General features: G+C 34.7%; 13 protein-coding genes and 3 pseudogenes across 16 annotated transcripts, besides 1 other annotated feature; 8 read left to right on the top strand and 8 right to left on the bottom strand.

The window, feature by feature from the left end:
• Positions 1–19,583: part of a mobile genetic element that runs on past both edges of the window.
• TVAGG3_0788760 lies at positions 434–3,743 on the top strand (annotated as a pseudogene). Its single transcript has one exon. A coding segment is annotated over exon 1 (3,310 nt).
• TVAGG3_0788750 (uncharacterized protein) lies at positions 3,776–4,374 on the top strand (the record flags this gene model as incomplete). The annotated part of the gene is made up of 1 exon (XM_051246743.1): positions 3,776–4,374. A coding segment is annotated over one exon (599 nt), but the record flags the coding sequence as incomplete, so codon positions are not given.
• TVAGG3_0788740 (protein of unknown function, DUF4106 family) lies at positions 4,970–5,380 on the top strand (the record flags this gene model as incomplete). Its single annotated transcript, XM_051246742.1, has 1 exon — positions 4,970–5,380. One exon carries the CDS (start codon positions 4,970–4,972, stop codon positions 5,378–5,380), a length of 411 nt encoding a protein of 136 aa, XP_051082217.1.
• TVAGG3_0788730 lies at positions 5,757–6,292 on the top strand (annotated as a pseudogene). Its single transcript has one exon. A coding segment is annotated over exon 1 (536 nt).
• TVAGG3_0788720 lies at positions 7,377–8,614 on the top strand (annotated as a pseudogene). Its single transcript has one exon. A coding segment is annotated over exon 1 (1,238 nt).
• Positions 8,651–9,070, top strand: TVAGG3_0788710 (protein of unknown function, DUF4108 family; the record flags this gene model as incomplete). Its single annotated transcript, XM_051246741.1, has 1 exon — positions 8,651–9,070. One exon carries the CDS (start codon positions 8,651–8,653, stop codon positions 9,068–9,070), a length of 420 nt encoding a protein of 139 aa, XP_051082216.1.
• Positions 10,471–11,298, bottom strand: TVAGG3_0788700 (KilA, N-terminal/APSES-type HTH, DNA-binding family; the record flags this gene model as incomplete). Its single annotated transcript, XM_051246740.1, has 1 exon — positions 10,471–11,298. One exon carries the CDS (start codon positions 11,296–11,298, stop codon positions 10,471–10,473), a length of 828 nt encoding a protein of 275 aa, XP_051082215.1.
• On the bottom strand, positions 11,389–12,000 carry TVAGG3_0788690 (organellar and viral DNA polymerase type B; the record flags this gene model as incomplete). The annotated part of the gene is made up of 1 exon (XM_051246739.1): positions 11,389–12,000. The coding sequence occupies one exon, from the start codon at positions 11,998–12,000 to the stop codon at positions 11,389–11,391; it is 612 nt and encodes a 203-aa protein (XP_051082214.1).
• TVAGG3_0788680 (organellar and viral DNA polymerase type B) lies at positions 12,844–13,782 on the bottom strand (the record flags this gene model as incomplete). Its single annotated transcript, XM_051246738.1, has 1 exon — positions 12,844–13,782. One exon carries the CDS (start codon positions 13,780–13,782, stop codon positions 12,844–12,846), a length of 939 nt encoding a protein of 312 aa, XP_051082213.1.
• TVAGG3_0788670 (uncharacterized protein) lies at positions 14,920–15,222 on the bottom strand (the record flags this gene model as incomplete). The annotated part of the gene is made up of 1 exon (XM_001296257.1): positions 14,920–15,222. One exon carries the CDS (start codon positions 15,220–15,222, stop codon positions 14,920–14,922), a length of 303 nt encoding a protein of 100 aa, XP_001296258.1.
• On the top strand, positions 15,639–16,004 carry TVAGG3_0788660 (uncharacterized protein; the record flags this gene model as incomplete). The annotated part of the gene is made up of 1 exon (XM_051246737.1): positions 15,639–16,004. The coding sequence occupies one exon, from the start codon at positions 15,639–15,641 to the stop codon at positions 16,002–16,004; it is 366 nt and encodes a 121-aa protein (XP_051082212.1).
• Positions 16,118–16,978, bottom strand: TVAGG3_0788650 (uncharacterized protein; the record flags this gene model as incomplete). Its single annotated transcript, XM_051246736.1, has 1 exon — positions 16,118–16,978. The coding sequence occupies one exon, from the start codon at positions 16,976–16,978 to the stop codon at positions 16,118–16,120; it is 861 nt and encodes a 286-aa protein (XP_051082211.1).
• TVAGG3_0788640 (phage tail repeat-like family) lies at positions 17,009–17,593 on the bottom strand (the record flags this gene model as incomplete). Its single annotated transcript, XM_051246735.1, has 1 exon — positions 17,009–17,593. The coding sequence occupies one exon, from the start codon at positions 17,591–17,593 to the stop codon at positions 17,009–17,011; it is 585 nt and encodes a 194-aa protein (XP_051082210.1).
• On the bottom strand, positions 17,613–17,765 carry TVAGG3_0788630 (uncharacterized protein; the record flags this gene model as incomplete). The annotated part of the gene is made up of 1 exon (XM_051246734.1): positions 17,613–17,765. The coding sequence occupies one exon, from the start codon at positions 17,763–17,765 to the stop codon at positions 17,613–17,615; it is 153 nt and encodes a 50-aa protein (XP_051082209.1).
• On the bottom strand, positions 17,785–18,186 carry TVAGG3_0788620 (uncharacterized protein; the record flags this gene model as incomplete). The annotated part of the gene is made up of 1 exon (XM_051246733.1): positions 17,785–18,186. One exon carries the CDS (start codon positions 18,184–18,186, stop codon positions 17,785–17,787), a length of 402 nt encoding a protein of 133 aa, XP_051082208.1.
• On the top strand, positions 18,203–19,162 carry TVAGG3_0788610 (uncharacterized protein; the record flags this gene model as incomplete). Its single annotated transcript, XM_051246732.1, has 1 exon — positions 18,203–19,162. The coding sequence occupies one exon, from the start codon at positions 18,203–18,205 to the stop codon at positions 19,160–19,162; it is 960 nt and encodes a 319-aa protein (XP_051082207.1).

Here is a 19,583-nt window from a genome sequence, read left to right as displayed (position 1 = left end):
AATGTTTTGTCATGACTTCTTCGTAAATGTTTTGTCATGATTTCATCGTACATGCTTTGTCATGACTTCATCGTAAATGTTTTGTCATGATTTCTTCATCGTAAATGTTTTGTCATGACTTCATCGTACATGTTTTGTCAAACATGAACGTAAATGTTTTGTCATGATTTCATCGTACATGCTTTGTCAAGACTTCTTCGTAAATGTTTTGTCAAGACTTCTTCATCGTAAATGTTTTGTCAAGACTTCTTCGTAAATGTTTTGTCAAGACTTCTTCGTAATGAGCGTAAATGACCCAAAAATATAATTTAGGTGAAGAGGTGAGATGTCACCTCTTTTCTCACCTGTTTTCTCACCTCATGAATTTTCATGATTTCTTCGTAAATGTTTTGTCGAAACTTCTTCATCGTAAATGTTTTTAACTTCACTTAAAATGCCACGTAAGCTACGTAAGAATATACGTAAGAGGAAGGGAGCATTGAAACATCCAAAAGTAAAACTGACACCACAACAACAGTTGCAACAACAAATGCTGAATGACCCCACTATGTTGCAACAAATGTCAAGCAACCCTATGCTTTTAAACCGAGTTATTGGTGCACAGAGTGGAGGTTTAAGAGCGGCACTTTTAGCGAAAATGGCAGGCTATGGTGGAGCTGCAGACGGAACAGCCTATAACCCTCAAAGTCAAATGAATTTGAGTTCACTCAAAAATCAAATAACAGATGTCAAAAAGTCAAACATAGACATACAGAAACAAATAAGTGAAAACGAAAAGAAACTAGAATATGACAGACACACAAAGAAACTCAATGAGTTAAACGTAGAGAAAAAGAGAGAAAGAAGAACAACTGAAAGAACTAAGTACAGAGGAATATGCGAAAAAAGTGTCAGAAAAAGCAGCAGAAGTAGCAAAAATGGAACAAGATGTCATAAATTTGAAAAACCATACTACTCAATATAAAGTACTGAAAGATGAAGAAATAAAACAAAAAGCCCTGAAGACATATATGGATAGCAATGAGTATAAAAAAAGAAGTTGAAGCAAATGTAAAGGCAGAAAAATTTTACAGTTGCAAAACCAAACCGTACAGTATGAAAACTTAGCACAAGAAAGTAAAAATAACGACGCAGCCATGCAAAAGGCAATGAAAAGCGCAGAATATATAAAAGCTAACAATGACTGGTTAGATGCCCAAGCCAACGCTAAAGCAGCCCAACTTATAGGGTCAATAAGGACAAAAATACAAGCGGATGAAGACAGTTCAAATGAAGCTTTAATGAATGCTGACTTTAAGAACGCCTTCGAAGCTCTTCATAGTAAAGTGAAACTAGTGAACGATTTCTCATCTGGAAAGAAACTGAAGTCTGAAGGTTTCGACAAAGAGTTAAGAGAAGTAGCACAAAATATGACGAAAATAACAGATGCAGCAACGAGACAGGCAGTTCAAAGTGCCTATGACGCCGTTAGAGCAACTGTTGTGGAAAGTCAAGAAAAAGAGTTACAACAGACCAAAACAGACCTAGTAAATGCTTTCTTAAGAACGAAAAGTCAGGTAGGACATTACGCTGCAGATGGAACATATGTGCCAGCTGGTGGAACTTATATACCACCAAACCCTCCAAGAGAAGCACCTGCACCAGGACTACCTAGAACATTTACATCGTCACATGGACATAGACACAGGCATGCACCAAAACCAACACAACAACCAACAGTTCAAAACCCTGCACAGCAACAACAACCAGAGCAAGGACAACAACCAACAATTCAAAATCCAGCACAACAACCACCTCCACAACCAGCACAACAACAACCACAAACAGAGCAAGGACATAAAAGAAGTAGAGAACAAGGAAACCAAGAATTCTTAAAAATGCTGAAGGAAGAGTGTGGTTTCCCAGATACTGTTGACTTTAGTGACAGATATAAAGAAGCTATTAGAAAGTTCAAGGATGGAAATACTGACCCGAACCTATTTAGCTTTATGACTCAGCACCAAATGGGATATAATTTCAAACCTGGAAAATACAAGCTCGCTAAGAGATATGATTTAATAGCATATCATCCAAATGACATGAACGAATTTACTCCGAGATATTTGATGTCAGAGCTAAATGACAATTCAACTTTCGTCATGAAACGCGTAAAAAATAGAGACGGAACGAAAGAACAAAGGCTTATGAATGCGGATGACGTAGATAGGGAAATTGTTGAAAACGGTCTCGGAATATATGAAATGCCAGCAGATGAGGTACAAGAAACTCAACAGGAAGAAGTTCAGATACAACCAGACATGGAAGAAATAGTTCAGCAACAACAGCTAGAAGAGCCTGAAGGAAACGAACAAGTCCCTCCTTTGGAAACTAACTTCACAGAACTAGATGAAGATTTGGAACAGCCGAAAAATCTTGACCCTCAACAAGTGTATGCGGAGAATATGGAATCTTTCCAAGAGTCTAAAAAAAATTCGGCTGACATAGTAGAAGGATATCGAAAAATGTTCGCCGACATACAAAAGACTCCAACACCAGATGAAAATATTCAGCATAGAATGGAAGTACTGAAAGAAAATGTACACAAATACAACAACCCTTTTTACTTACGAGCATTTAACGTTCAATCTTTGGATGAACTCGGTGAAAATAAAAGGTTAAATTTCAACAAAACATATAGAAATGAAACATTGTTTAAAGTTCATTCAGAACCTAACCAAGATGGAAACAAACCTACTTTTGTTTCTGCAGACTATGGAACTACAATGAGATGGGGTCATAAAGCTAATCCAGATAGGTGGTTCATAAACTTACAACCACAATTCCAAGAAGTTGTAGACGCAATGGAAGTGAATGGTGAACCAGATATAGCTGGTATTTTAAGCGCGGCTTTAATGCCATTGAAAGATATGAAACATGCAGATATTTTGGACCAGTATGAAATGAACATGGCTGATGGAAATATAACACCTGACGTTCTAGAACATTTATCTCAAAGAACTACACAGAACCATAGAGATGGTATATTTGGTGAAGAGTTTAGAAAGAAAGTTAGGGACAGAGAAGGAAGAGAACCTATTGTACATGACCTTGCAAACGAAAGTTTACAAAATGTCATAAAAACTTACTTTTCAGACAATGAACCGAGAAGGGATGAATATTTAAGAAAACTCAAATGGACAGTACCAAATGAAATGTTAGTATTGAAAAACATGTTCCTTGACAAAATAAAACCAACTACAGAAATAAATGACGAAAGACTGAAAGATTGGGTAAAAGCTTTCCCATTCACAAAAGATATTGTTGGTAACATGGAAAGAAAACCAGAATGGCTACAAAAACATATATTTGGAAACGAGCTTATTCCATATGGGCAGGCACTGTTTGAAGAGCTTGAACCGCAAACTCAGGAAAGAGTCATGCAAACAATACGCGAAGACTCAAATACAAACTATGACAAACTCTTTCTAGGATATAGGTTACCTGAGATGGGCGACCAGAGCCCAAAGGCAAAAAGGACATGGGAAATTTACAACATACTAGGTGAACATGATGCGATGCTACAACTTGAAGCAGATGGCAAGCTACCAAAAGCGACACCAAAGAAGAAGAGAAGAGTTGTAGAAAGTAGTGAAGAAGTAACTTCATCTAGTGAAAGTAGTGGCAATGAAGGAAAAAGAAGAGTTAAAAACTCAGTCAGGAAGAAAGTAAAGCTTGTGCCAGGTGGGTTCTATTATGATATATAAATCCAACTATTCTATATTTTTACCCATATGAAATGTACGCCGCTCAGAATATAACGCCAACAGTTTTGGATGCCATGAACGGAAATGTTTCCGAATGGTATAACGAATGCGACAATGCCATTAGAAGGTCAGAAATAGTTCCTGGAACTTACGAATATACAACTGCTATTTCTTATGGAAACGTAGGTGAGTTTGGAGAAGGTTCTTCAACAACAGTAGATATTGCTTGCGACAGGTTTCACATTATTTCTATTGACAACTCATTCTTATACGTGGAACAAGACATTGAAATAAAACCTTCTGCCAAGTTGTCTGACAAGAAAGGTTGCAATGGAATTTTCTATGTCGGATACCAATATGCTCCAGAAGTTTTCATGGGATATAAGATATATTCTAACTCTGACTTAGTTCAAACAGTAACATGGGCAAACTATGAATGGTTCGCTTTGAGAAACTCAGTACAACCACAAGCTAGAGAACAAACAGACCAATATGCAACTATTGAGAAAATAAGAAGACTTGACCCTAACGTTCCAGGAGTTTATGTTAACCTTTCTGAACAAACTGCAGCAGCAGTAACCAAAGTAAAACTGAAACTTAGAGTTCCTTTGTCATCTTTCCTCATCTTCAGGTTTTTAAGATACTTGCCAAACTGGGCAGGAAAAATTTCTATCGAACTTACTCCAAGCAAAAATAACTTAGTCATTGCACCAACACAAGACCCATTCAGCATTACTGTAGCTGGAACTGGTGGAGCCAAGTTCTGTGACTTTTGCAAAGATAAGGTTGACTTAGACTTTGGTTTCTCAAACCTCAACACTGAAGTAAACTATTATTTCAATGCTGCTGGAACTGCTTGGGACCCAGTTAAGTTCACATGCGAAAAATTTGAATGCAAGAGAATAGAAAGCAGACTTGCAGTCTATATGTTGGACCCAGATATTTCAAATGCTTTAGCTGCCAAATATATTGCAGTTCCACTTATGTTCCCTATACACCAAATATCTGTCAAAGACTTTGCAGGTGAAGTTGGAAACCAAAGTGCTGACCCAGGTGCAAGAACAGATATTGCTTTAACAACTGCAATGAAACATGCAGATACTATGTTTGTACTGTTCAGACGAACTATAAATGACTATTCTTGTTTCTACAACCCTGGTATTAAATATCATATAAACATAGATGGCAAATATTATCCAAGAGAAGAATATTCTACAGTTGAGGATATGAGGTCATACAACTTGACATTAGATGCTATGAACTTTAACAACAACTTCACAACAACCATTAACCCTGAAATGCAAAGTTCTATTATGCCATATGTGAAAGTATGGACTCATACAGGAGGTCAAAAAACTCAATATACAAATGGAGACCGTTCAAACTTTTGGCTTGGCATTCCATTTGCTGACTCAGAAGACTTTATGGGTGGTATTTCAACTGTTGGTACAGTTCAAATACAATATACTGGTGACAGAGACGGGCCTGATGAATTGAAAGCAAAGAAGTTTACAAAACCAATAGCACTTTTCACGGAAGATGCTCTTTTGAAGATTCGTTCGATGAAACCTGCTGGGGCTCCTCAGATTGGTATAACGACAGCTTCCATCGAGCAGATTTTGGCAGCAGGTCAGTAAGTTGTTCTTGAACTGACTTCTCTCCGTCAAATATTGACAGTACGCCAGTTTTGACATAATATTGTATTATAAACTTTCCTTTAGTAATATCGGTCAGTTTTGAAGTTATATTTTTGTCAACGTCAAGAACTTTCACCATTTCAGTTATACCAACTTTCTTTGCTTTATGAAAATATTTAGGTTCAGCAAAGACTGCTATTCTATAACATTTTCCATTGTTTGTGTAAAGAACTATTCTGTCAATGTATTTGTATTGTTTGTGAGTATAAACCTTGTTTTGCTTCAATTCGAAGAGATACTCAAATACGTCCATCTTTTTATTTGTAGTAAAATGTCATTTCCGAAAAATAGAAGCGTAAGTGTTTCAAAAGGTTTAATGGCGGTGGCAGATGTGAAGTTAAATTCACCAACTCAAACAAACAGTCAAAGTGTTGTTGTCAATGTCAAAGACAGAAATGTTGAAGTGGGGAAACCATACGAAGACGAAGATGGTATAACAATAGTTCCTGTAAAAGAACAACCAACATATCCTGAAGTTAGCAGAGACTTAAGTTCTGTTGCAGATATTCGAAACGACTACCAACAACTGAAAGACAAACTTCAAACTCAGGAGAAGATTTGTCAAGCTTTAAGTATAATGTTAAACTTGGTCGAACACAACCCTGTAAAAGTGAACTCATATGTCATTGCACCTCATGAAGTTTTGAAAGAACTATTGAAACTTTTGACAGAGGCAGACGATATAAACATCAAAAAATAGAACCCGACATTAGTTGCTGTGGTGTTTCATATAATGCCATTGACAAGATATACGTTATGAAAGGAGGTGAAACGTTGAACTTAAAATATAGTTTCCCAGATGTTATAAAAATATTTGACGACCACAACATTTCATTAAAATTTATTTGCTAAGTAAAAATGTCAAAACTTCTTGAAAGATGTTTGAAGAAAAATAATATAGACTTTATTTCATGTAAAGGACTTTACACACTTTTGAACGATATGAAAGACCCTGTTTTGTTTGTTCGTGTAGACAAAGGAAAGTTCTATGTCTTTACAAAATATTTGAACTTCTTAGACAGAGAACTTCAAGAAACGCCATGTGAAAGTTTAGATGAAGTTCTTCTCCACTTTCAGAAAAACTTTTAAATATATATAAATGGCAGAAGACATAATGGTTTATACTATTACGACTAAAAACCCTGAGTCATATAATTCTATAACAACAAACTTACAAAGTCCTCAAGGACGATATTGTAAACTAACCTTAAACACAATGACGACTAAAGCCTGTTTTGCTCTTTTGACACCAGAAGATTTTATCGTTGTGAATGGTAAAAAATACTCCTTTGAAGATAACTTACTCTCAGATATACCACCAACAGGTTTTGTTACTTATTTAATACTTTAAGGACGGTGTAACATGTGCTGCAACTAGAGCAGGTTTTCATTATGTTTGGATGTCCGACTGAGTTTACTATAAAACGATATGAGCTATAATACAAAACTTATTTTCTGGTTTTTACTACCAACAGTTTCCTATAACAGGAAAAAGGTGTCATACAAGGAATGTCTATTTCCATTGACATTAAGCACACCAATCTTATATATTGTTTTCAAACTTAGGTTCAAAGTGCTATTCGAATGTCGACAGAAACTACTATGACCAAAAGATACTTTATGCGTATTAAACAATACTTTCTCTGCTGGTTTGCCTATTGTTCATTCGAATGCAGAATTTTCAACCTTAGTGAACTCAAAACACTTTGGCAAGTATAACGTTGACATTAGTGACGCAAACTTTGTTCCTGTAAAACTTTTATGTCCTATGTATTTGTCAATGACGGCAGAAAGTTTCGAATTGGAAGATGCAACTGGTGAAAGTATTGTATTACAAGAAACACTTCAACAACAAATAGCTCAAGAACAACAAATGCAACAAATGGAACAACAAAAGTCAAGAATAAAAATAATATTTTTTTTATTTTTTATAAAAATGTACAGAATAGATGTTTCAGATTTTTATGACTTCCAAGCATTCAGAAATATGTGTCCATTTAGAGACTATAACAAAGCAGTCGAGAATTTGAAACGTTTAGTCATTTATGTTGACTCTGCCCCAGAATGTTATGTCATGAAAGAATGGATGTTGTCTTTAAACAAACCAAGAGCAACAATAGTGTCTGAACAAGAATGTAGACAGAAACTTAAGAAAATAAAAGTTGTACAAGTTGGCATGAAGATGTTAGATGCTTGGGATATCTTATTGTCAAAGTTAGAAGATTTTTCAGTTCGAGGTATAAAGTTCTATACACCTTCTCCAAACTTCTATTCTATCTTCACTGGATATAAATACGAACAAGTAGAATGGAAAGAAAATATTATAGAAGCTTGGTTAGACCATGTCAAAGAAATTATATGCAATGGAAACGAAAAGGTTTATGAGTATATCTTATGTTGGTTTGCAAACATCTTACAACATCCAAGTGCTAAGAATGAAACTGCTCTCATTATAATTGGAAAACAAGGAACAGGTAAGAAACACATTCTTTACAGATATTCTTATGCAAACTGTTAGAAGGTTATTCGAACCCTAATATGACAAACTTAGAAAACATCTGCGGTAAATTTAACTCTTCAATTGAGAATATGAAACTTATAGTTTGCAATGAACTTCAAAGTATAGATACAACAAAAGTTTTGAACTCAGATGCTTTGAAGAGTCTTATAACAGACAAAGTTGGAGTTGTTGAAAGAAAGTATAAAGACCAAAGAGTTTGTGAAAATGTTGCAAATTTCATCATGGTTTCAAACAATGCTGTTCCGATGAAGTTAGAAAGTTCTGACAGAAGATATGTAGTTGTCAGAACGTCAGATTCTCATATGCAAGATACAGAATATTTTGACGCTTTGTCAGAAACTTTGACATCTGACTTTTACAACCACTTGTTCTCATATTTCATGACATTAGATATTTCTAAGTTCAATCCAAGACAAATTCCACATACCGAAGAGAGACAAACATTGTTAGAAGCAAACAAGAGTGTATATGAACTGTTCATAGATGAAACTGACTTTGTGTCATTAGATGAAAGGTCATTATACGATTCGTATAAACAATATTGTCAAGAATATGGTTATATGGCAGCTTCTAAACGAACATTCTTGGCAAATGTCAAAACTCTTTTAGACGTACAGAATGGTGTATATACAAAGAAAAATTTTTCTGAGTAAATTTTAAAAAAAATATTTTTTTATTCTGAAGAAAAGATGGCAAAATTCATCTCAGTAAATAAGTACATGACAGAAGTCAAAGATAAGTTAGCTCCATTCACATATTTGAATGTTTACTTCTACCATTTTGAAAAGTCTTCATTCAGCAAAGTTTGGAACATCGAACCAGTTAAGTTTGCAGTCGTCAGAAAAAGTGGTGCAACATTTGAAGACTTAGAGATAGAAGGTTTGTTAACAGTCAAAGAAAATTTTGACAGAAAGTTCTCAAACCTTAAAGAAGGCAAAGCATACAAACTTGTTATACCTTATGAACCAAAGAAGACAGACGACTATGAATATTATGAGTCTAAAGTTGTAGAAGTTCAAGGTAAATTGGGTAAAAAGATTTTAGAGTCTAAGCCAGTGTTTGCTCCTAAAGAGGAAGAGAACATTGACATTGACCCAGAAATGTTCTAAAAATAAAATTTTATTTTTACATGTCATATCTCCCCTTCTCTGGAACTGGCTCTGGTTCAGGTTCTTTCTTCTCTTCTACTTTTTTCTCTTTCTTTCCTTTCTTCTTCTTTTCTGGTGGAGTTATGTCAAATTTCTCAGAACCATATTTCTGTAAAAGTTCTTTGTCCTTTAATAGCTCATCTATTCTGTTTTCTATTTCATCTTCAAGAACAGCGCATGTGTCTTCTTTGCATTCTAAGAACTTTTGTTGGACTTCATCTCTCCAAGAGGCGTCATCTCTGTCAACAAGTCTGTCATTGACAAACTTAAAGACTGCTCTGCCTAATGTTTTATGGTTCTTGTCATATTCCCAGAAACAGAACTTTAGAACAAATTCCCCTTTCTTGTTTACACTATGTAAGATTTTATGGTCGACAGATGTTTTGCTGTCGAAAAGCTTGTCTCGAATATAGATAGCGAAATCGCTAGACATTTTCTAAAAGATAAAAATTTTAATTTTTCTAAAAATATGTTAGAAAAAAAGTTTGCTGACATTGACAAGAAATTTGAGAATGTTTTAAACAAGAACAAGAGGAAGTTAGAAAATGCTCAGATAAAACCTATACATGACAAGTTCTTATTTGCTCAGAATGGTATAACAGGTCTAATTGCACCGCCTGGGTCTGGTAAGACTTTCACTTATCTTAAAATGGCTGCACAGCAACAAGAACTAGATGAGAAGAACCCATTCTATGAGTTAGTTGTTATTTGTAGTACTTCTGGTCAATTTGACCAAACCGTCAATTCGTTCAAAGATATTATAAAGAAGTCTAAGTTAGTATGTATAAAGGATACTGAGTTGTTAGATTGGATAAAGAAGTACCAAAGAAGAGTTTTGAAGTATAATGCTATAAATGAGTATATAAATTCTAAGTTCAAAGACCCTAATGAGGAAATGCAGAGAATATTAGAGAAGAAACACTTCAGAAACAAACAGAAAGAGATAGAATACATTTCGAAGAAATTGCAATCTTACGATTGGAAGACTTACCCTCATAGGTGTCTTCTTATCTTAGATGACTTTGCATCTCATCCTTTGTTAAAGAACAGAGAACAAGATATGTGTCGAATTCTTAAGAAGCTCAGACACTTTAACATCTCTGTTGTCATTTGTGTACAGACAGCAAAGAGTTTAAGTAAGGATGTAAAGAGAATACTTACTGACATTATACTTTTCCCTGGATTGTCAGAAGACGATTTCATGGAACTTATGAAAGAGTCCATGGCAGGTAAGTTTGACAGACATGAACTATGGGAGAAGTACAAAGTCATACAAGACCCTCATACTTCTTTCAGAATTCATATCTACGCAAACAAAGTTCAAATTGTAAAAAGTCAAGCTTGAAAAATAAAGAGTGCATCTACCCTGCTTGTTTGAAGTTGTCAAAATACTCTGTTATTTTTTCCTTTAACAATGGCAAATCTTCTTTGAAGGTAAGTATTGTACAACCTTTCATATCATAGTGTGTTTGAGGTAACGTATCTTGAACTATTTGTTTCACATCTTCATTTGGGGTCATTGAAATCGGTAAGTTTTCGCGATAGAACCAATTTCTGTCAGATTTGTAAATCTTAGCAAGGTCGTAAAAGCTTTTGTTGTTTCTTCTGACTAAATGCAACATAACCATATCTCTGTCTTCTTCATTTTCCATCTCTTCAGTATAAATCATATACTTATAGTTCTTTTCCTTTCCTTTTGGTACCGAACGTGGTATTCTTTTCTGTATGCTTTTATCTTTTGCTTCAATGACTTCATCTTTTGCTTGAAGTTTCTTTTCCATCTCTTCACGTTCTTGTCTATGAATTTCATCTAACATCATGAAAATATAACAAGCATAGCGAGGTGAAGCCCACATTGCAACAGCATTTACAAGAAGTCTATGTACATACCAACCTCTCAAACCAGGAGCCAAATTCGTGCGATTTTCGTACGGAATCTCTACCCTCGGTTTTCCGAGGGTAGCAAACATATGAGGAAATTCTTCTAAAAGTTCTTTTGTCTGTTGGTTTTCAAACCAATGATATGCTTGCTTTGTAGAACGAAGAGCATTCAAAATACTTTGCATTTGGTACATATCGTCTTTGACCGAACGAATGAGACGTAACTGTTTGTTATATTGTATGTACTCATATTCTTCACTTATAGCTTCATGGACTATAACTGTTGTTGTGTTCTCTGTTGTTGACATATCTGTCTTTATATACAAAATAAAAAAATAAATAAAAATAAAACTAACTTTATTTTTTCTATCTTGTATAAAAGACCAAAAATAAACGCTTTACATGTATTTTTCAGCAACTTCGTCAAATAATTTTATAGCTTTATCTATCTCATCTACTTCAAACGTTTCCCTACCTTTCGTGGGAGCACCATACATCTTCTCAAACTTTTCAAGTAGTTCTGTTTCAGCAGCTCTCATATCGTTAACAAACACAACCCTGACTCTATTGACTGTATTGTCATATCTTAGAGTTATATTATATGTCCTTCCTATCTTATATCTTTTTGTATTGAAGTCCTTCGGTTTCTGAACGATGTAAAGTAAGCCTTCACTGCAACGTTCTGAGTCGAATAAACCATATGTTATGAAGTTATATCCAACAACTGGGTCTAACCATAACAAAACTATTGGTATAAGACTTTTGTCGATGAGATATGCTGTAGTTCCATAGAATCTTACCGATATCATAAGCTCAGGATTTCTTGTCAAAATTTTCTGAGTTGAAGCATTTCTAACCCAGTCGTGTGGTTTCTTTCCAGATAGTGTTAGAATGTCTGACAAAGAATATTTGTTGTATTTCTTTGAGTATCTTATGTTTAAATCACCTATTCTAACCACCTTGGTGTCATTGTCTATCTTTCTAACTGTTTCAAACTCATTGTTTGACATTTTCTGTTCTTACATACAAAATAAAAAATTTTCTTAGAAAAAATTAGCGTTATTTTTCTATCTTGTATAAAAGATGTGATTTCAGGGATTTTTTTTACGAAGTGTAAAAGTTCTCTTCGTCAAAAAAATACAGTTATATAATGAAATTTGGTCATTTTGTCACGATTTCATAGAGTTTTTTTACGAAGTGTAAAAGTTCTCTTCGTCAAAAAAATACAGTTATATCATGAAATTTGGTCATTTTGTCACGATTTCAATAAAAATATAATTTAGGTGAAGAGGTGACATCTCACCTCTTTTTTCACCTAATTTTTCACCTCATGAATTTTCATGATTTCATCGTACATGTTTTGTCAAGACTTCATCGTACATGTTTTGCTTCGTAAATGTTTTGTCAAGACTTCTTCGTAATGAGCGTAAATCAGACAAAAATAATGTTTAGGTGAAGAGGTGACATCTCACCTCTTTTTTCACCTAATTTTTCACCTCATGAATTTTCATGATTTCATCGTACATGTTTTGTCAAGACTTCATCGTACATGTTTTGCTTCGTAAATGTTTTGTCAAGACTTCTTCGTAATGAGCGTAAATCAGACAAAAATATATTTTAGGTGAAGAGGTGACATCTCACCTCTTTTTTCACCTAATTTTTCACCTCATGAATTTTCATGATTTCATCGTACATGTTTTGTCAAGACTTCATCGTACATGAATTTTCATGATTTCATCGTACATGTTTTGTCAAGACTTCTTCGTAATGAGCGTAAATCAGACAAAAATAATGTTTAGGTGAAGAGGTGAGATGTCACCCGTTTTCTCACCTCTTTTTTCACCTCAGTTATTTTATAAGCGTTTTACATGAATTGTACGATGTATATTTGAAATCCTAAACAATTTCGTAGCTTCTATTTCTTCTTTTAGTATGTCAAATGTTTTAACGATACCGAAAGTTTCTTTATACTTCTTCTTGACGTCAGATAGAAGGAAATCGTCTGCTGTTGGATAGTTTTTGTTCAGAAATGCTAACATGTCCATTTTATTTTCTGCTGGCTTTTCTGCTTCTTTCTTTAAATCTGCATAGTCGTTTCTCATTCTTTCTATCTCTTTGACGGAGTAGTTATATTTCCTAATTGCTGCTTTACATTTAGAACATTGCGGGTTCATTTTTGCGTTATATTCTGAAACCTTACCTGCTAAAACAACCAAGGCGTCAATGGTTTTCTTTAAATCTGAAGCAGTTGGTCTTATCTGTTCGTTCCATATTTTACCCCTTCTATCTTTATCTCTTATCTGCCATACACATTTTGCAGCTAATGAAACAAAGTTGTCGTAGGTCTTAAACTCCCCAGATTTATATATGTCAGAGATGTTCTTATATACCATATCGCAGTCTTTGTCCATGACTTTGTGGTTGCAATGAAAACCAAGAAACTCATAGTTAACCTTACGTATGAACTTCTTTATTTCTACTGAGTCAGTTGGTTTGACTTCAATTTCTTCAAATTCTGGAATAGTGAGCTTTTGTTGTTGTATTTCAGGAAGTTTAGGTAGATGGTCAATAATATCCTGCATTTCATAAAGATATTGTTCATTTGTTTCATCCTGTGCAGTGCAATCTAAATCTCCTTGGAGAAGTTCTTGCTTTATCTTCTGGATTTCTGTTTCGAAAGTATATGAAGAAGGAATGAAGCTTTTCATTTCTACTAACATTGAAGTTGGGTTCATGACTAACGAGTTTGGTGCTGTTGTTGTTTGAATTGCTGTTGTGCCGATTGTTGACATTTCTGTTCTTACATACAAAATAAAAAAATAAATAAAAATAAAACTAACTTTATTTTTTCTATCTTAAGGAAATTCATGAAAATTCATGAAAATTCATGAGGTGAGAAAACAGGTGAAAAAAGAGGTGAGATGTCACCTCTTCACCTAAACATTATTTTTTGGTCATTTACGCTCATTACGAAGAAGTTTCGACAAAACATATACGAAGAAGTTTTGACAAAACATTTACGAAGAAGTCTTGACAAAACATATACGAAGAAATCTTGACAAAACATATACGAAGAAGTTTTGACAAAACATTTACGATGAAGTCTTGACAAAACATTTACGAAGAAGTTTTGACAAAACATTTACGATGAAATCATGAGGTGAGAAAACAGGTGAAAAAAGAGGTGAGATGTCACCTCTTCACCTAAACATTATTTTTTGGTCATTTACGCTCATTACGAAGAAGTTTCGACAAAACATATACGAAGAAGTTTTGACAAAACATTTACGAAGAAGTCTTGACAAAACATATACGAAGAAATCTTGACAAAACATTTACGATGAAGTCTTGACAAAACATTTACGAAGAAGTTTTGACAAAACATTTACGATGAAATCATGAGGTGAGAAAACAGGTGAAAAAAGAGGTGAGATGTCACCTCTTCACCTAAACATTATTTTTTGGTCATTTACGCTCATTACGAAGAAGTTTCGACAAAACATATACGAAGAAGTTTTGACAAAACATTTACGAAGAAGTCTTGACAAAACATATATGAAGAAATCTTGACAAAACATTTACGATGAAGTCTTGACAAAACATTTACGAAGAAGTTTTGACAAAACATTTACGATGAAATCATGAGGTGAGAAAACAGGTGAAAAAAGAGGTGAGATGTCACCTCTTCACCTAAACATTATTTTTTGGTCATTTACGCTCATTACGAAGAAGTTTCGACAAAACATATACGAAGAAGTTTTGACAAAACATTTACGAAGAAGTCTTGACAAAACATATACGAAGAAATCTTGACAAAACATTTACGATGAAGTCTTGACAAAACATTTACGAAGAAGTTTTGACAAAACATTTACGATGAAATCATGAGGTGAGAAAACAGGTGAAAAAAGAGGTGAGATGTCACCTCTTCACCTAAACATTATTTTTACTGAATTTAGCAACAACTTTCTCTCAATTGGAGCTGTGGCATACTCTTTGCGTAAGCGGTTCAGACCTTCTTCGAACTCTTGGTCTCTCTTCGATTTGGATTGAGATTGAAATTGGTAGTAACCTTGTAGTGGAAATTGGTAGTAATTTGGAAATTGGTAGTAATTCGGAGGTACTTGTTGGAACTGAGGTACTTGTTGGAACTGAGGTTGCTGAGGTGCAGGGGCTGGTGCTTTCGGTTCTTCTGGTTTGGGAATGGGCTCGGTTGGTGGTACGTCGGACATTGTCTTGAAACAATAAAAGACTTGTCTTGAAACAATAAAAGACTTGTCTTGAAACAATAAAAGACTTGTCTTGAAAAAGTAAAAGACTTGTCTTGAAAAAGTAAAAGACTTGTCTTGAAAAAGTAAAAGACTTGTCTTGAAAAAGTAAAAGACTTGTCTTGAAAAAGTAAAAGACTTGTCTTGAAAAAGTACGGGTATCGTCTGAAATCAAGACCACTGTTCTCAAATTTGAGAACTTTACACCAAAAAATTTCTTGAAAAATAACGGGTCTTGTCTTGAAAAAGTAAAAGACTTGTCTTGAAAAAGTAAAAGACTTGTCTTGAAAAAGTAAAAGACTTGTCTTGAAAAAGTAAAAGACTTGTCTTGAAAAAGTAAAAGACTTGTCTTGAAAAAGTAAAAGACTCGTCTTGAAACAATGACCGACATAGACCCAGCAGATGAGGCAATCTACCTTATAGAGATAAATGAGCTAGTTAGGAACTACCTGAGCCATCTGAAGTCAAACAAGACCATTGCAGGCTGGGTGTCTGGAAGAAGTGCGCTTAAAATTGAAATTGACACTGGAATTCCAATTCAAATACCAGACGGGACAGCCTACGACGACATAAAGCAAGCAAAGAAAGAAGCTCTTCTCAAGTTCTTTGCCAAGCGTCCTTGGATACAACTTCCAAACAGAGAGAACCCTTTCCCAAGAATGAACCAAATTCTCAAGGGTCTCCTTCACTTCTCGGGTCAGCCGTTCTACATAACCTCAGAAGGCGACATCCAACCAGTTCAGTAAACATCTCATTTTAACTCACTTTTTTATGTTTTTTGTGAAAGTGTCAAAAATAAATTGTTTTCATGAGTTTTCTACGATGTTAGAAAAAATGTTATTTTCTAATATCTTCACATTCAATACTTTTTCAGCACTTTTCCGTAGTTATATATGAAAGACAATTCGAGATAAAAGTCATAGTACAATGGAATAATATGTTGCACACCGTTTGTTGTGAACCAAACTTGAAAGTCAGAGAAACTGTTACTAGGTGGTTCGTAGAATTTAGAAGCAAAGTCATAACGGTCCTTACCAATACATAGAAAACTATTGTTGCTTGAACTGAAACTTGCATGACACATAACATTTTGAGGGTCAAACACGTTTCTATAAACTGTCAAATCTGCTGGTGGAAGTATAAATTTAAATGGTCCATCTGGTGGTAATGGTTCGTTCTGGTTTAGTAACCGAAGAAATTGTGCCCAAGAACGTTTGTCTACTTCCCAAAATAAAAACTCTGTATCTCTTGGAGGGTTAATTTCAATCTTTTGAAATGAAACGGTGGAGTTCATCTTGTCATATTCTAGTTTCAGATAGTATGTTCCATTTAGTAAAGAGTCGTATTTTTCTTGAAATTCCCAATAATATTTGTTCATTTGAGTTTGAAAGTCATTTAGAGTTTTCTCAAGACTTTCGTCTGAACGAACTGTAAAGATTCTCATTTCGTCAAATCTGTCTATTAGACCATCAGGACCTTTATACTGCCCATGAAAATCTACTGTGAACATAAATGCGTTAGTTCTATTTGAAAACAAAACTCTTCTAAATCCTATTGCCTTTGCATCTGAAGGACTTTGAAGCCAACGAATTGGATAGTCAAACTTGTATGCTCGGGATGAAATTTCTTCATCTGATATATTCCTACCAGCATTTGTAAAGATATAGTCTAACGGTTTTGTATCTGCTACTTTTGTTCTTTGTTTTTCAACCTGAAGCATTTAATATATGTAAAAATATACTGTTTTCTTTTACTTTACATAACCTCCTGCTGCCATAAGTCTTTGACGCCAACCCATACCAGCTAATGAAGGTTGACTTTTTTTAGTTTCCAAACTAAACTTTGGTTTTGGTTTATCTTCAGTTTTTGGCTCACCTTCTTCTATCGGTTTTTCGTCACTTTTCGGTTCCGCTGGTTTTACCCCACCTGCAGGTATGGTTGTGTCGTCAACATCTTCATAAATATCATATGCCATTTGTTTTTGTTTTCCTTTCAACTTTTTGTGTTTGTTGTAAAGTTTAGAATATTTCGACTCTAAGTCAATGAGATGTTCTATAATGAACTGTTGGTCAGTGAAGTAAACTTTTCCATCTGTTGTCTCGAAAGCTCCTCCAGACTTCAATATTTTATTTGTGAGAGTCTGTTTCTTTTTTGAGATACTAGCCGTTCCATTTCTATGAAAAGTGACTTTATAGTTAGGGTTTGTATTTCCAGACCTGGCACTTTCTATTATTGAATTTTTCTCTTCATCTGTAAGTTCTTTGACAGGTTTTGACAATGGTTCTGAACTTTTTGTTTGTGGTGTCAAATCTACCGTTTCAACTTCTTCGGTCATTTCATCTCAGTAAAAAATTTTAGTTTGGTTTGTTTTCAACTGGTTGTTGTTGTTTTTTAAGTCGGTCTAAAACTTCCTGAGGTATAGGAAGAACTTGACAAACACGTGGTGTAACTGCTGGAAGTCGACAAATCCATCTTGAACCCATTTGTCTCAATGCTGTATTGTTCATTTCATCTCAATAAAAAACCTTACATTCCCCACGTTTGAGGCGGTTGCGGTTGGTTATTGTTTACCCATTGTTGTGCATGGTTATATCCTCTGTTAAAGAATCTTTCACCTTGGTCCATATAGTGTCCTGCTTGGTTATAGTAGTCATTTGCTTTGTTATAATAGTTTCCTGCTTGTCTTCCTACATTGTCCATCCATCCTTGAACTTTTCCTCTTGTTTCAGGATTTGGAATAAGATTTGTTGCATCTCGTGCTACATCCCAACCTTTCTGTACAGTTTGTATAATAGGTTGTGCCTTCTCTTTAAGTATACCTAATGTACTCAAAATCTTCCTTCCAACTCCAAATACACCTCTGGCTATTGTTCCCACTGCGGGTAAAAATCTAGATGCGACTCCTGCTAATGCGCCAAATAAACCCATTTCTTATGGGTTAAAAATGACGAATTCAAACAAGGACCCGTATGTTTCTAAAGCAACAAAGAAAGCACTCATGGTAAAAATCTTTAGTTCAACACCAAATGCTTGGTTTATGGATATCTTGGAAAACATTCCGAGGTATAGAGAAGATGGACCACCATACTGGCTAATATTTGTTGGTCAAAACACAAGATACTGTGAAGCCATACCATTACAGTCCAAAAATATTTTAGATGTGAAAACTGCTTTGACAATATTCGTTGACAAATACCATCCAACAAAACTGACATCTGACTATGAAAGTTCTTTCAAATCAGACGATATTAAAAACTATCTGCGTTCAAAAAATGTAAACCAATATTTCATTGTCGACCAAAACCATTCTGCTCTTGGTGTCATTGACAGTTGTATAAAAATCTTAAGAGACTTAAACCAACCACAAGGTGGTGAGGTAGATGAAATGTCATATGACGACAAATATAGACACTTCTCCCAGGCAAAGATGAGACAAGTTTTAAATATTTACAATAACCGTAAACAAAAAGGTTTGGGAAACCACTCCCCCGAAGAAATGAAAAACAACCCTAACTTAGAGAAAGACTTTATATTTAACAATTTAGTCAAAAGAGACAAACAAGAAAGAATGCCAGGCTTCAAACTTCGGAAGGGTGACAAAGTAAAAATAGAAATACCTAAACGCGACCCATATGAAAATACTATTGACTATGACAACAACAAGTACCCGACAGGTACTCACATTCGTGTTCGTAAAAATAGAAGAAAGTATACAAGAGAATATTATGAAGTTTTAGGCAAACATGGCAAAATGTACACACTGCAAGCAGAAGATAAAACTACTATTGTCAGACCTCGTTTCAAACTTGTCAAAGTTCAAGGTGGTATACTTTCAAAGACAGTTCCTAACAAATATAAGACAACTCCTGACGAATATGCTAAAGAAGTTGAAAATGACGACTAAGCATTTCTATACCATGCGTAAACTGTCATGTAAGGTGGCATGTAGTCTTTACTTTGTCCCGTTGTTTGCGTATACCCTGAAACGAAATGTGTATGGTTTCCTCCTACCTCAGTGTTACTCAGGAAACAATTTATAGCAAACTGAACGTTGTCTTTAACATCATATCCTTTACCTTTTGTCATTCCTGTCCAATCCCAATATTTATGCCTATGCCCACCTTCTTGAGATGTAGTTAAACTTACGTAGTGACTGTGCGCAGGTAAATTTGCACCTGAAATCGTTTTACTTCCACCTGTTTCCTTTGAAGAGTTTGCACAATACAAAAACCTGTCGACTATTTGAGTCCAAGTTCCAAAACCAAGTACTACTTCTGGTCTGGTAGAGTTCATTGACGTATAAATAGAACCTATAGGATATACTG

The sequence above is a fragment of the Trichomonas vaginalis genome, chromosome VI, assembly GCF_026262505.1.
Source record: "Trichomonas vaginalis G3 chromosome VI, whole genome shotgun sequence".
Lineage (NCBI taxonomy): Eukaryota > Parabasalia > Trichomonadida > Trichomonadidae > Trichomonas > Trichomonas vaginalis.
Note: the sequence above shows the minus strand (reverse complement) of the source record. Positions and strands in the feature narration are given on the sequence as shown.